The sequence below is a fragment of the Sesamum indicum genome, linkage group LG3 (genome assembly GCF_000512975.1).
Source record: "Sesamum indicum cultivar Zhongzhi No. 13 linkage group LG3, S_indicum_v1.0, whole genome shotgun sequence".
Classification (NCBI taxonomy): Eukaryota; Viridiplantae; Streptophyta; class Magnoliopsida; order Lamiales; family Pedaliaceae; genus Sesamum; species Sesamum indicum.
Window position 1 is genome coordinate 10,243,016 of NC_026147.1, and position 16,424 is coordinate 10,259,439.

Below are 16,424 nucleotides of genomic sequence, written 5' to 3' on the forward strand. Positions count from 1 at the left end.
AAGAATATGATATTTAAAAAATAGCGCATTCAAATTAAGTATGTAAGAATTAATCTGAAAATTTTGAAGGATTAGATTTTTTTTTTCTTTTATGTAGCTTTGAAAATTAATTATGCATGTCTAGAAGCAAGTCTATTAATTATGATTTATTTTTTTTACAATAAAATTAATATATAGTTTTAAGTTATTGAGGATAATAAATCCAATTCACTCACTTTTTATTTTTCATAATACTCATGGGAAAAAAAAAAAAAAACTTGATCCTTGGCATCCTATGGGGACTCTTACCACGATTTTTCCTCATGGCCCCGCTCACCCGTACACGTGAGGATACTCTTTTGAGTGAGGTCATACAGAATGGGGAATGGCACTGGCGATACATAGAGTGAGGCCACAGATCGCGGTTGCTATGCTCAACGTCGTACGCCTATTGCCTCCACTTAGTGGCACTCGAAATTCCATTACTCTGAATGGCGGCCGGTACACTAACAAGACGGTATATGATTTGATTCGGGTTACGGGTCCTAAGGTAGGTTGGTCTTCGCTCCTTATGGGACTGTTCAAAATTCCACGGAACACGTTTATTATTCAGTTAGCACTGCATGAATGACTCTCCACTATGGATCGCCCGTGGCTACTTCATCTTCCTAGGGAGTGCGTCCTTTGTGCAAAGGGTACTTTAGAGACGCATCAGCATCTGTTCTTTACCTGCCCTTATGCTCGGCAATGTATACGACTAGTACGTAGAGAAGTCCGATTTCCATGGACGAACAGAGGATGGTGTATAGACGTATTGATTGTTGTACGGAGATGGCAGGGGAAGCATGTTGTTAATGCGACATATCGAAATATTTTGGCATCTCTAGTTTATCACATCTGACAGGAACGAAATTGTAGGAAATATCAACAATTGGAGCGAGACACATCAACTCTTACACGCCTTATTTTAGATGAACTTAGACTACGCATACTTAGTGCTGAGCAACCTAATAGAATTAGTACGATTGCATTGTATAGATTATGGCGAATTCCATTACACACATACTCAACCATATAATTGTATAACTTGTATATTTTTATACTTAATAAAATTTATCTTTATCAAAAAAAAATAATAAGTAATTGACATAGTAACCAATCATTCAATTTATTCATTATGGCTTAAATTAAAATATTAGCCTCTTATATCTTTTTAACTTATACATTAGTCTACTTCTATTACACTAACGCTAAATTGCACTTTTTGTCCAGCGCATTAAGAGCGGACACCCAACTTTGAGAGTGGTAATTTAGGACATTAAATTTAAATATTTGTATAATTTTACAACTTTGACCATCAAAATTCTTAATCGTGATCGAAAAATGATGATGTGGCAGTTTTTAGGGATAGGATTGAGGTTTTTTCTTACCAAACCCTCAAAAATTAAATCCTCGCCAACACAGGTGTCGGCAACTTGAGGGATTCCCGTGGCCTGGAGTTCTCAAATTACACAAAAATAATAATTTAATATCTTAAAATGCGACCTTTAAAATTGGATATTTTTTAATGCCACTCCCTAATGTATTGGAGTAAAATGCGATTTTGCCTTAAATTAATATTGTCGTGTATATTTTGAAAATATTTTCAATTAGAACTTAAATTTTACAATCACATTTTTTATTTTCATTTTAAATAATTAACTAAAATTATTTCTTATATATATAGTGCTTATATATATATATTCCATTATAATATTTTAGTCTTTTAGGATAAATGTACAAAATTGTCTAATTAAAGATACCAAACTCACACATGTCATAAATGTTTTAATTTAATTCCATTAATATAATACTCCAATAAATAAATTTTCGACCATGTGGCCTATATATATATATATAATTTTATTTTATTTTATACTGATTGGTGATGAAAGGGAATAAGTCAATAAATAATTAATGCATTTTTAATTTTTTAAGAGTTAGTCCTCTGCATGCATTAAATGCACTCACTAACCTATACTTGTTACATTAATTATTTTTCTAGAAAATGCATCGTAACAAACAATGCCAAGATTTGCAAATCCATCATTTCTACTTTTCCTATGGAAAAAAAAAATTATTTGCAAATTCATCATTTCCAAATATGTCTATTTTAGAGTTATATTATTTTACACCGATTAAAATGACATATTTTTATTATTATTATAATCTATACTAATATAGAAAAGGAAAAACATCCACTCATAAAAAGTGATTTTGTACTATTGTACTAATTTAATCTATATAACGCACATGAACTAACAGAACGAGATAAATTAACGTTGATAATCCTCTGTCTAATATCTTTCACAATGATGGTGGCTATGATGGTCGGTGGTCGCTCTGTATGCTCAAAACGTCTCAAATTTCATTCCTTCCAAATGTGGTAAATGCAAGCAGGAAGGAGTACATGATAAGCCAAGTTAATAATATATTTTCCTCCCCATTTTCTTGCAGCCCACTCAACGTCTCGTAATACCTTTAAATTGATTATCTTTTGTTTTCTTTTTTTATATATGTATTTCTTTATTTTTTTTAATGTAATGTATTGATTTATATACTTTATTCTTATTTATAGTATATATATTTTAAAATGTGAAAGATTATTTATTATATGCTAGCATGAACTACGTGTACTGACAGCCAGTATAATTATGCTCGAAGTTATTGTATGATGCAATTGTTGTTGAAATTGATTAATTAATATAATACCAATTAATTTTTAATTATATATTATAAATATCTTAAATTATGTATATATATATATATACCATTGCTGGGCTCCAAATTAACACCAGATCAATTATCTTTCCAATAATCAGATAATCTTTTGTTTTGGAAAAGGATCACAACTACCGTAGGAGAATCTCTTCCCATGTCTTTGACCAATTTCCACCAAATCCAATGGATACGATTAGTACACGTCACCAGTCACTAGGTTCCGAGATGTATATATATATTGGCTCCTTTGGGTAGGATGAATGATAGGAAAGGAGGGAGAATTTTAAGTATGAAAGGAATATGTTCCTCCTTTTATTTGCAAATTTTAAATTTTTGAGGTAATTACACTTTGCCCCCTTAATTATTTTTGAATTACATTTATTTTCTTAAACTAATAAATAACACTAACCTCCCTTTAATTTGATTGGTTGGATAAAATTATCGTTGGTTCCATTAATAATTATACATAGTACTCATTTATTACACCCATTTATTACTTAACTTTTAATCTATCAAAAATCCAACAATTTAACTTAGTAATTGTATTTTAATTTATGGTAATATAAGGTCAATTTGTCCAAATATTTACTCATAGGGGTGTTAAATTGGATTAAACACAATTCTCGTCTGGTATTTTCTGTATTTTTGACTTTTTGGTCTTTTATCTTTTCAGGATAGCAAATATGTTCTATAACCTTTTAATATTTTGTCATTTTGATCCTTCAGTCGCTGAAAGTTGCAAATATTATTAGAAAAAAAAAATATATGTGCCTCACACGTGCTTTTTTTAATTTGGGACTTTTGTTCCATTAATCAATTTAAAGGATCAAAACTGCAAAAATTAAAAGTTATCAGACATATTTACTACCCCAAAATGATAAAGGACTAAAATATCAAAATGCAAAAACTACTGAATAAGAATGCATCATAAATAGTTTAGGGGAGCAAAGTGTATGTACCCTAATTTTTTTATTTGATTTTAATTCAATATTAGTAAAAAAAAAAAAACAAAGATTGTCATAATTACATTCATCATAAGATTCAATGATGATATTTTCTGATCATATACTAATCCGCCCATTAAATTATCTTTTTGCTCAAAATTTATTACATACCAAAAAAATATGACTTCTTTATGATTAATTATCCTCATCAAAAGTTAAAAAAAATTATGATTAATATTAATTAATCATTGTTGCACAACGACGATAAATATTAGCTGTCATTTTTGCAAATTAATGAAACCGAAATATTAGTCAAGCTAAAATTCATAATAAATGTTTTGGTCATAGCCATGATAATATTAATTTAATTTAAAATTTTGCACTGATTTTCTTTAATAATAATAAATAGCATTAATTTATTAAAATTTTTAAATTGTAATCATTTATATTTTCACGGCAGGACCCAATTCTCGCCGAATGCTTTTAACGAAGTTGCCTAAATTGCCATTTTCTTTGAAAAATCAACATTATTTAATTTTTATTTTGTTATTTCTTTATGGTCAAAATGTCAAGAAAGAGAGAACTTTCCTAGTTTTTGATTGTGAATATGAACTGGAACTCCAACTAATTAACCTGCACTTCCACACCAAACGTTAATATTACTTATAAACATTATTCATACACACACACATATATATATATATATGTTTATATATTTTTCAATTATTAATTATTTGTATTTTTCAACACTAGTACTTTTTGGTACGAGTTTTTGATAACATTTGGAGGTGTTTCGGACCATTGGATTATGTGAATTGAACATGAAATCAATACAATCAGTAGCAAAATTTCCAAGATGCACTCAAGAATTTTCGCATGATTGACACGATTATTTCAAAATTCTAGATGTACTCAAGAATTCTAGAAGCTAAGAATTGACAATCCCAATCTCTAAGATATATATCCACACCTGAATTTGTGATAATTAATTGGGAATCGAGTTTTAATTTTTTAGACTATGGCTGTGGTTGAGTTTTAATAATAATAATAATAACAACAACAACAATAATAGAACTAAAATTACAATTTCTTTGGATCATATGTAAGTCATATGTAATTTTTCAATTAAATTTACTAAAAAAAAAATTAAAATGGCCAAAAATTTAAAGTTAATATCATTGTGGCCTAGTGGTTAGAGTCAAACATTTGCTACATTCACGGTATAGGTTTTCATACTTTTGATGAGGTTAAACATACGTCTGGAACAATGTTTGATTGTCACGTAAAAGTGACACATGATGCATTTTTTCCTTGAAGTGCCACCCCGATTTTCCTGTTATATAACCCAAAAAAGAAAAAAAATTGTGTATTTGAATTTAACGAAAATTCTAGTTCGAATCAAGTTTGGTCGAATCAAATCAAATGTGATAAGTTTGTTATGTAATTGGTCATTTATCTTTGACTATATAATAAGTATATTATATTTATCATATAATTAATTAAGGTTTTATCGAAGTAGGTCCGGACTAAAATTTGTCACGAACTTAAAAAGAAAGAATGGAAAACATGTACTGACTTTCTCTTTTGAAAGTTTGATTCAAATATAGCCGGTAAGAACATGGAAACACTGGTCAACTTGGGCGGCTGTCTGTCATGAATAATAAACATCTTCCTCTTTTCCCACCACACACACCAACAACAAATACTAAGCAAGAAAAGACAATCACTAAACCCACAACAATTCTTTCTATTTTAATCAAATCACCAAATATTCAAATCACTTTTTTTCATAATCAGAGTGCTGACAAACCAATATATATAAATATATATATATATATATATATATTTTCAGCCTACGTGCATCTGTTCAAACTTTGCTTTTCTCCATCTGCAGGCCCTCCAGTATTCAACTACACTTTCACGACGTTTGACTGCCCTGAAAATATCCCATTCTTTCTTTGTAATTTCACGTTGGTTTTTTCCTGTTGGATTTTCTGAAAACATGAAATCCCGACAGGGTTTCTGACAAATCCGAATATCGAAGAGTAACAGCAGAGCAAGGAGAGGATTTGGCTGAGCTGATCATGTCAGAAGACGAGATCGATCATCATTCCTCGTTTCGTGTCCTGTGGCTCAGCTTCTTGATCCTAGTTACAGGTATTTCTCGGACAGAGATCATCCGAGGTTTTCTTGATTCGAGCCCACGTTTTTAATGCATTTATATAAGATTGTTTGATTTGTTTATTTGAGGTGGGATTTTCGAGGATGATTTTTGATTCAGAGTTGACTTGCAGTTATTACAAGTGCTGAAAACACTGTTTTGGTTCTTTGTGATTGTCATATCGACAGGGAGGCTTGTGATTGGAGAATCACTGGAGACAGACAGGGAAATACTGCTGCAGCTTAAGTCATTTCTGCAGAGTGAAAATCCTGTTGTTGTTAATCAGGGGAAGTACATCAACTGGAACTCGAATGACCTGTCGCCATGCAACTGGCCTGGAATTTTCTGCGACAACGCGACGAATCGTGTGACGGGAATCGATCTTTCAGACTGCAACATATCTGGGACTGTCTTCGTGAACTTGTCGGCTTTGACAGCGTTGTCTTACCTTGACCTGTCGGGGAACACCATTGGAGGAGTTATCCCGGAGGATTTAGGCCGGTGCCAGAACCTGAAATTCTTGAACTTGTCCCACAATATAATTGACGGGGAGCTGAACCTGACAGCGCTCAGGAATTTGGAGATTCTTGATCTGTCCCTGAACAGAATCCAGGCCGATATCCGACTAACTGTGCCTGAAGATTGCAGCAATTTGGTGGTAGCAAATATTTCTAACAACAATTTCACTGGTAAGGTGGGTGGTGTCTTTGAAAAATGCTGGAATCTGAAGTATCTTGATCTCAGCACGAATAATTTGGTGGGAGATATATGGCCTGGATTCGATAAAATACAGGAAGTTTCGTTGTCTGACAATGGATTCTCCGGCACTGTTCCCACATGGATTTTCACTCAGACTTGCAGCTTACGGGCCCTGGATTTGTCCGAAAATGAGTTCTTTGGAGAATTTCCGGCAGAAATTTCTAACTGTAAAGATTTGGAGGTGTTAACGTTATGGGGCAACAGGTTTACAGGGCTAATTCCTGAAGAGATAGGATCACTGCCTAATATTCAAGAACTTTACTTGGGGAAGAACAACTTTTCAAGAGAGATTCCAGAGTCTCTAGTAGGCCTCAGAAACTTGAAGTTTCTGGATTTAAGCAGCAATCACTTTGGAGGGGATATACAAGGCATCTTTGGACGATTAAAGCAGGTGAGGTTTCTTCTATTGCATAGAAACTCATACACTGGGGGGATAGATACGTCCGGAGTTCTCAAACTGCCCAACATTGCTCGGTTGGACTTGAGCTACAACAATTTCTCTGGTCCATTGCCAGTTGAAATCTCGCAAATGGCAAGCTTAAAGTTCTTGGTTCTTGCCTACAATCAGTTTACTGGAAGTATACCGCCCGAGTACGGAAATATGACGGGACTCCAGGCACTTGATCTTTCCTTCAATTACTTAAACGGTTCTATTCCTCCGAGCTTGGGAAATTTGAGATCACTTCTGTGGTTGATGCTCGCAAACAACTCACTTATAGGTGCAATCCCACCAGAACTAGGAAACTGCAACAGCTTGTTATGGTTGAATCTCGCAAACAACCAACTTTCAGGTCCAATCCCTCCTCAATTGATGAGGATTGGTGCTAATGTTACACCGACGTTTATGCTCAACAGGGCAAATCATATGCCTGCTGGCTCAGGGGAATGCTTGGCTATGATGAGGTGGATACCGGCAGATTATCCTCCGTTTAGCTTTGTATACAAACTCCTTACAAGAAAGAGCTGCAGAAGCCTATGGGAAAAGATTCTCAAAGGTTATGGTCTGTTTTCACTTTGTTTGCCAGGTACGAATATCCGGACAACTCAGATATCAGGTTATGTCCAACTTAGTGGCAACCAGTTGTCTGGTGAGATCCCTGTCGGAATCGGCGACATGCTTAATTTCAGTATGATTCACTTGGGAAACAATCAGTTCACAGGCAAACTTCCCTCGGACATAGAGAAGTTGCCTTTAGTAGTCCTCAACGTTTCTCGCAACATGTTTTCTGGTGAGATCCCAGTGCAGATTGGCGACCTCAAGTGCTTACAAAATCTGGACTTGTCGTACAACAATTTCTCCGGTGCGGTTCCCATGAGCTTGAACAGCTTGGGAGATTTGAGCAAGTTCAACATATCCTACAACCCGTACATATCCGGTGTTATCCCACCAACTGGTCAGTTGGCAACATTTGAGAAATGGTCGTTCTTGGGCGACCCACTTCTACGACTTCCTCCATTCATGAATAACACAACGAACGACATGCAGCCGAAAGAGAATGTAAGGGGCAATAATGCCAGAGGAATGGGCACATTTCTAGTGGTTTTGGTCTTGATTCTTGCCTTCTTAGTCTGTGGACTCATGACCCTCATAGTTTGCCTCCTTGTGAAGAGCCCAATAGACTCTCCGGGATATCTGTTAGAGAGTTCAAAGAATCATCTTGAATTTGCATCAAGCTCAGGATCATCATCACCATGGTTGTCTAACACGATAAAGGTTATCCGTCTGGACAAAACAGCCTTCACACATTCTGACATCTTGAAGGCCACTAGGAGCTTCTCAGATGATAGAATTATCGGCAGGGGAGGATCTGGAACCGTTTATAGAGGACTTTTGCCTGACGGCAGAGAAGTGGCAGTGAAGAAACTGCAGACAGAAGGTATAGAGGGGGAAAGAGAATTCAAAGCTGAAATGGAAGTTTTGAGTCGGAGTGGCTTCGGCTGGCCTCATCCAAACCTTGTCACACTCTATGGGTGGTGCCTAAACGGATCAGAGAAGTTGCTCGTATACGAGTACATGGAAGGAGGGAGCCTGGAGGATCTAATTACTGACCGAATAAGCTTCAACTGGAGGAGACGCTTAGAGGTTGCAATAGACGTAGCACGTGCTTTAGTCTTTCTGCACCACGAATGCTACCCTAGTATAGTACACAGAGACGTCAAGGCCAGTAATGTGCTTCTTGACAAGAATGGCAAGGCCCGGGTGACGGATTTTGGGCTAGCACGAGTGGTGGATGCTGGAGGTAGTCATGTGAGCACGATGGTGGCTGGGACAGTCGGCTATGTTGCACCAGAATACGGGCAGACATGGCAAGCCACGACTAAGGGGGACGTGTATAGCTACGGAGTGTTGGCAATGGAGCTGGCCACAGGGAGACGGGCTGTGGATGGAGGGGAAGAATGTCTAGTCGAATGGGCCAAACGGGTGATGGGAGACGGGAAAGTAGGATTGAAAAGAGCAACAATACCAGTGGCTCTCTTGGTATCTGGCCTAGCAGAAGGGGCAGAGAAGATGAGTGAATTGCTCCGGCTAGGGATATGGTGCACGGCTGAGAGCCCTCATTTTAGGCCAAATATGAAGGAGGTTTTAGCTATGTTGTTCAGGATTTCTTGTGGCGAAAAGGGTTCTACAGTTGGCTCTTTTCTTCCATCAGAATGATGTGATCGACTTGGGATTATGTCAAGAACTTCTACAGGAAACTTCAATATGTATAGACTTCCTTGCCATGATTCTTTCTGTAATTATATACACATTCTTAGAGAAAACAAGAGCAGTTTTGTTGATAAAATTTCTTGCTAGAATGTACAATGTTTCGCATAGAGATCATTCTTCAGTTCTGACGTACTCCAGAACTGATCATCAATACCATTTGAATTGAATAAAGAAGTATTCTGTTCCAACAAAAATTTTGTGTCAAAATCAAAGATACAGTAGAAACAAGAGTCACAGCAATCTAAACACGTTAGAAAAGCAAAACATTCTATTCTGAAAACTTTTGATATATACTAATGAGTTAGTAACTTATGTTATTTATTTATTGTTTTATAATTTTTCTAACTTTTAACCTTTATTTTAATATCCTGTAATGATTTCTTTTTTGCATATTCTATAAGGGTTAATTTCACTCGACCTCATTTAAAAATATAAAATTTTACTTTCCTATAATTTTTGTTTTTTTGAAAATTACACTAACTACAAAAAAGTTGTGTCATAGCAACGGAATTTTGCACGAGTTTTGTGTTAAACCCACGGCAAAACTGTTTTGCCTCAAAATTTGCAGCGGAAGAACTTTCGCTGCGATAGGTAGTATTACTATAGTTGAATCGAGTTTTCGTCTTTGCCACGGATAATTGTCCTTTGCAATAGGCCGTTGCCAAAACTTTGAAGCTTTCAGCGAATTTTGCAATAAACTTTTCAACGACATTTGCAACGTTACAATTATTGTGCAATGAGATTCATGATAATATTTTTGTGGCAAAATTTGCGGCAATTTCATTGCAGAAACTTATTTCATTTACAACAACAATCTATGGCAAATTTTACGACATTTGCGATGAAAATTCATGACAAAATTGCAACACATTGTTGGCAACAATAATCTCTTGCAAATTTTTGTAATGACACTCACAATGAATTTTTCTTTCTAAGATCCATTGCAAAGTTTTATTATAAAACTTTGTAATAACAATGTAACGTTTCAAATATCCGAATTTAAGAAGGGGGTCATCATCGAATTGGGGATGCATCAATTGGATGTGGTGTGTAGTGTGCCTACACGATATATAATATATCAAGGCCATGTTTATTAGGTGGTATGGGATAATGGCCCGTTGGATTAAATTGAGATTATTGTCGTGACTACTTAAAATATGATTAATCAGTAGCATGTTTACTACTCCATAACAAATTGTTTGATAATCTATTTTTCCTATTTATTATGATAACATAGAAATAGGACGAAAATGGGAAATTACATTTGTACTCAGAGATAAGATAAAAGTATTATGCAAAATATGACTTCAAATTTCTTCACTCCTCCTCCTTTTAAATTAATGATTATATTTATTATATTCAAATATGGATACAATATTATAATCTCTAAATAAATAATTGAGTATTAATATTATTATGTATATATTTTTCACTAATTTTCAATAAATTTTTGTATTTTTCTTAGCAATTATCCATCAATTAAAGTAAATTTTCAGCGGTTTTTTTCCTTTCTCTTAGCAATTTCCTTAGATTTTTTTTTCTTTTTTTGTTGGCTTTCCAACTTTATAATCCTGTTTGGAATGTAGGTGAGTCCCGGGCCAAGCTTGTTCTCCCGGGCTGCCAATTATAAAAGTAAACGATCCAGTAGCATTGATTGGCCTTGATATCCAAAACAAACCCACTATGTAAACATGACCTTCAATATGATAACATAACAAAAAATAATTAATTAAAAACCTTTATTACATGTGAACCCCTACAAAGTTACAAAAAAGTAATTATTTATAACAGATATAATATAATAATTAAAACTTTTATAAACAATCCAATATTTAACTTATCTTGAAAGATAAACTCCGAGATAATAAAATTTGATGGAGTAGTTAACGGAGGGGCATTATTAGACGCAACAGGTACAGATGCAGATGGTGGTGGTGGTGGTGGCGGTGGTGCTAATAAAGATATTGTTGGTGATGGTGATGGAGCTGTATGCATGTTTCTCATCCCAACATGAGATGGGGGTAGAGCATGGATTGAAAAGGGTATCTCTCGAGCTATAGGAGAAGGTAGAATAGGTAGTGGGGTAGATAATGATGCAACCTTATGATCCCTACCTCCCCTAAATCCTCCTCGTACCATATCTATATGAACATAGTTTAAAAAAAAAAAAACAGTAACTAAGTTAAATTAGTTTAGTTGAAATTTTAAGTTGAGAGTTGACTAACCTAAATTAGTTTAGTTGAAGCTTTTAAGTTGAGAGTTAACTAAATTAAATTAATTTAGTTGAAATGTTTATGTTCATAGTTGTTTGAGGCCATAGATGGGCTTTTAAAGATGACAGACCTTCTGTTCTTCTCCAACGGAAGTGAAACCCTTCGAATGATCCATGTAGATCTCTTCCTCAATGAAACCGTTGAGAAAAGTCGTTTTCACGTCCATCTTTCATATCTCAAAGTTATACCATGCTGCTATGGCAAGCAAAATCGGAATGGACTTGGCCATGTCTACGGGCGAATAAGTTTCCTCAAAATCAACCCCGTGTCATTGAATGTATCATCTTGCCACGCGCCTAGCCTTGAAGGCTGTTGCCTCCCCATCAGCTCCAAGCTTAGGTTTGTAAACTCATTTGCACCCAACAAGTTAACACCTTTAGGTGGGTCTACGAGGGTCCAAACTTGATTTGAACCCATGGAGTCCATTTCGGATCCGATCCCAAAATCGTACGACCTACATTAGTTGGGAACTATGAACTATCCGTTGAGAAGTTGTTGTAGCCAGATTTCCTTTGATTTTCGATTGAATTTTCGGTGCTGAAATCTCTCAACAATCGAGACCTCTTCACTCTACAAATGGGCTTCGGTTCAAAATCATTTGACACACACCATCTCAGCTCTCTTCTTTTCTTTTTCTATTTTGCGTTCTTTCTTCCTCTTAGTGTTCTAAGTTTGCTCAATAGAAAAAGAATTACTATTCGCTGCAATATTATTAATTATGACTAAAAATGTAGTAACTAATTATTATTAACAACGGTTAAATAAAATCAATACAAAAAATTAGTTTTTCAACCACGAAAAAATTATTTATCACCACTAAGAGTTGTGGTAAAAATATTTGTTATGGCTTTTAATTAATCATGACAATATTTTAGCCACCCTCACAAATACCACGACCAACAACCGTTGCGTGGCCTTGGTCAATGACTATTTGCTACAACTATTTATCATTAACCATGGCTATTAGCCATGGTTAAATGTTATATTTCTGTAGTGGCTATTCCAACTTCTCTACTACGAGTGCACGTGTTAATATTAATCCTACCGAAATTTCGCTTTCAAGATTCTGGTTCCGTCCACGACACAACATTACAGATTCATTCATCTTACTAATAGTGTATTCAATCTAGATCACTTTCTCTTTTCTTCTTTAGGAAAAAAAAAAGATAACTAAAATTATTGTAATATCAGCCAATTTCAAGAAAATTATAAATAAAAGGATATTAATAAAAGAATAACAAAAGAGACCAAACAATACTACAGAATGTATAGCATAACAAACATAAGATAAACCTTACAAAAGTAGCCAAATAAACATTAAACAATAGTATCTAAAAGTAATCTTTTAAATAACTGCATATTACAGCATAGGCTAAATTTCAACTGTATAATTATATTTTATATTAAATGCCACAAGAAACTTCAATTTGCAATTTTAATATAAAAGGGAAAATTGCAATTTTAGTACTGTAAGTATAAAAGGCGACACTTTTGGTCCTTTTAAAATTGATTTGACGATTTAATTCTGCAATTTGAGAACTCCTCAATTTTAGCTGAAAATTCATAAATTGGCTGAATTTCTACTGTAGAATTTGTACTTATGTCCATTGAATAAGAGAATGCTGAAATGAAATTTTCTTCACTGTTTCAGAATATACCTCCACTGCTCCGCTAGTCCAGGATTTCTTAAAGCAAATCCATCAATATTCCATTTTATCCAATTTTGTGGTGGGGTGTCCATTAAATTTTAATTTAAATTTAAGGAAAAATAATTGTAATTAATTAGCCTAAATGATAATGAACACTAAATGATGCAGGAGATTAATGTTCTTGTGGAAAAGATGAGACATGGTCCAGATCAGAGCCGCACAAAAGGTGATTTATCCCACCGAATTGAGGCAATGATGTTTGTCCACAAGGAATGCATCAAAGCAGCAAAGTTTCACACTCAGCCTTTTGTTGTCCTCTTCCTTTTCCCCAATTGTGGGTTTGTCTGGATGATTGGGTTACAATTCAATTTGCCAATTTCAGGTCAAAATGGAGAAGTCATATAAGGGGAAAAAAAATGGTTAGTGACAATTATTGGACCATCTGGATTTGCATTGAGGTGGCCATACAGCAGTCTGCCACACCAACGGCTCCTTCACCACCACCACCACCAGTCTCCCCACCATCAATGCGCCAGTACATAACCTATTAATGTGGTGGTACGGGGACACTTTCCCCAACCATGGCCATCTCTGAGGTAGGTACGCCAGAGCACAAACATTTTTGGTTCGAGAGCATAACTGTAATGTAATTAAAATTAATTTCGTATTATCTTATAATCTAAATTGTTTAATGAATTTTGCTATTGTTTTGTTTAATTTTCTTGGTGTAGATTACCTACTGGTGGGCCTGTGATAATGTGTCCATGTTCCGAATTTCCACATGTGGGCTGAAAAGTACATCCGAAAGACGTTCTTCGTAGCACGATCGAGCCTGGTCAAGCCACTTTGGCTGGCCAATAACATACGGCTCCAGCTCCGAGCGTTCTGGGCCAGCGAAAACTTCCAGCAGTAGTCCTCGAAGAATTAGCCGAATTGGGCGGCGAACCCCACAGTGTCCTTGACTCTGTACCGCGGAGGATCTTCCTCTATAGGTATGTATAAGAGAAAGTTAGTAACTACATTACATTACTTTATAGGTTTATCATTATTTTACTTATATTATGCTAATTGTTTTATTCTTCTACAGGGGATAGAGCTCGGTTGGGCGCCCAAGTGGATAGAGTTTGTTCGCCCGATGTTATAAGAAAAAGGAGGACGGCGACTGAGGTGGCGGTAAGTACATATTACTAACTTTATTTTTTAAAAATATTATTTCTTGGTTGAAAGTGCTAATAATTTTATTTGTTTTAGAGGAGACGTTCCAAAAATTGATGGAGGACCATCAGCTTCAGCCTACCGCCGATGACCACCATTACCCCGTTGAATCGGAGCTTGCAATGACCGGACCGAGCAGCAAATGTGGCTGGCTGCAGTCGGGGACAAGAACAAGGGCCAAGTATTCGGCTTTAGTTTTGAGGTGCAGGTTTCTAGCCGGACCTCCACATCACCATCGCCACCTCCACCATCACAACCAAACCCGACCATACAGGACTGCATTAGCTACCTCGAGACAATGATGGCATTGATGGGGGAGATGTGGGCTAGCTCCTCGTCATAGTCGACCGCCTCCACTAGCGCCCCAACAACGCCTCCGACAAGCCCCCTAGCCCCGAGTGAGAATGATATGGACGTCATCGACGACAAGAGTTTAGATTAGGTTGTAATTTTATAATTCGATAATATTTTAAATTAATATAATATATTTTCTTAATTATTCATGTTTCAGAATGTTTATTACATTCCATTATTTCATATTTATTCAATTAATAAAATTCATAAATATAATTAATTAAAAAAATTTAATTATATATTAAAATTTATTAAAATATATCAATTAAATTATTTATTGGAATTTATTACATTAATAAAAATATTTTTTATGATTTACTTTATATTAAATAATTTATTAAAAATTTATTTAAAACAAAAAATTAGGAAATGGTATAGTAATTATTGGGCTCCTCCATCCAATGGATCCCTCACATTAATAAGTAATCCAATTACATATAAACTTAATTTTCAATTAATTCCTCATCTCTTCTCGGTGATTTGTGTGTGACTTTTTAGGTTCACCTTTCAGCTAGACTTGGACTAGTGTCAAACACTATTATTAATTAAATCTAATTTAATTAATAATTCTTAATCAACCCTTGATCAACAAAGCGCCGTCACCATGGGTGACCGTCCAGCAACTGTTCATGACACTAGAGACTAGATGAATATTCATGTAAACTTTTAGGCTCTCGAGTCCATACAAGTACGATCCTTTCATCTATCGTCTCCCAGCATTAGTTTAGGGCATGGAATTGGGTGTCGGCTCCCATCCTGGACTAGGCATTTATGCTTAATTCTTAAGATCGTGTTACGCCAAATTGCTCGACATAGGAACCTCTTTTTTCTATTCGGTCAATTACTGTGGCCATAGCTTTATAGACTGAAAACGTATCTCCAAGTGTACATGAGATACCTCTGTCATGTTTTGACAGGGTACGGAGCCTCTTCTTGGAACTCATCGTCCTCGCTACATGCTGATGATCATGTCTGGGTCATGATCACCTCTCGTATAAATCCAAGATACAGTCATTGCATGCACATCACTGTCGTGATTCCTCAAGTCTAAGGACTACTCCCTTACTATCGGAGCTACGGATTCGATTCATACCAATCAAGCCTCCAAGGCTTCCATATGAAGATCCCCACGAGTCAGTTGAGTCGATTCGACACCTAGCCAATTGATCCACTAAGATCGCATAGACGTCCCATGTCTGTCGCTGATGAAACACGACACTCATCTAATGAATGAAACTCTCAATGCAAGTCTCCATAGGACACTTGATGGCCATTCTCGAGGTCCTTGACTTGGAACATTTCAGACGAGTCCTTGACAGTTAGTTCCATAACCGCCATCCAATGCGTAGTCCAACTGTTGCACGGTTGTTAAAGTGGTCTATGGGCTTTGTTGTGATGTTTGAAAGAAATGCAAACATATATGTGATGAGCACAACAAATGAAATGCCAAAAGCGAATACTCATTTTATTCACTGAATAATGTTATATAGAATCGAGTTATTGTCAGAATGAATTATAAGCATGCCAATCTAATTGATTTTCTAGTCACCTATTCTACAAAACCGCCCTTATTTGATGCACTCTTACTCACGTTTTCCAGCTTCAATCCCTAATATATCA

At 35.4% G+C, this 16,424-nt stretch overlaps 1 protein-coding gene across 1 annotated transcript; it reads left to right on the forward strand.

Moving 5' to 3' along the window:
* Positions 5,436 to 9,517, forward strand: LOC105158103 (probable LRR receptor-like serine/threonine-protein kinase At1g74360). Its single transcript, XM_020692605.1, has 2 exons — positions 5,436 to 5,840; positions 6,033 to 9,517. Exons 1-2 carry the CDS (start codon positions 5,768 to 5,770, stop codon positions 9,257 to 9,259), a joined length of 3,300 nt encoding a protein of 1,099 aa, XP_020548264.1. The 5' UTR covers positions 5,436 to 5,767; the 3' UTR covers positions 9,260 to 9,517.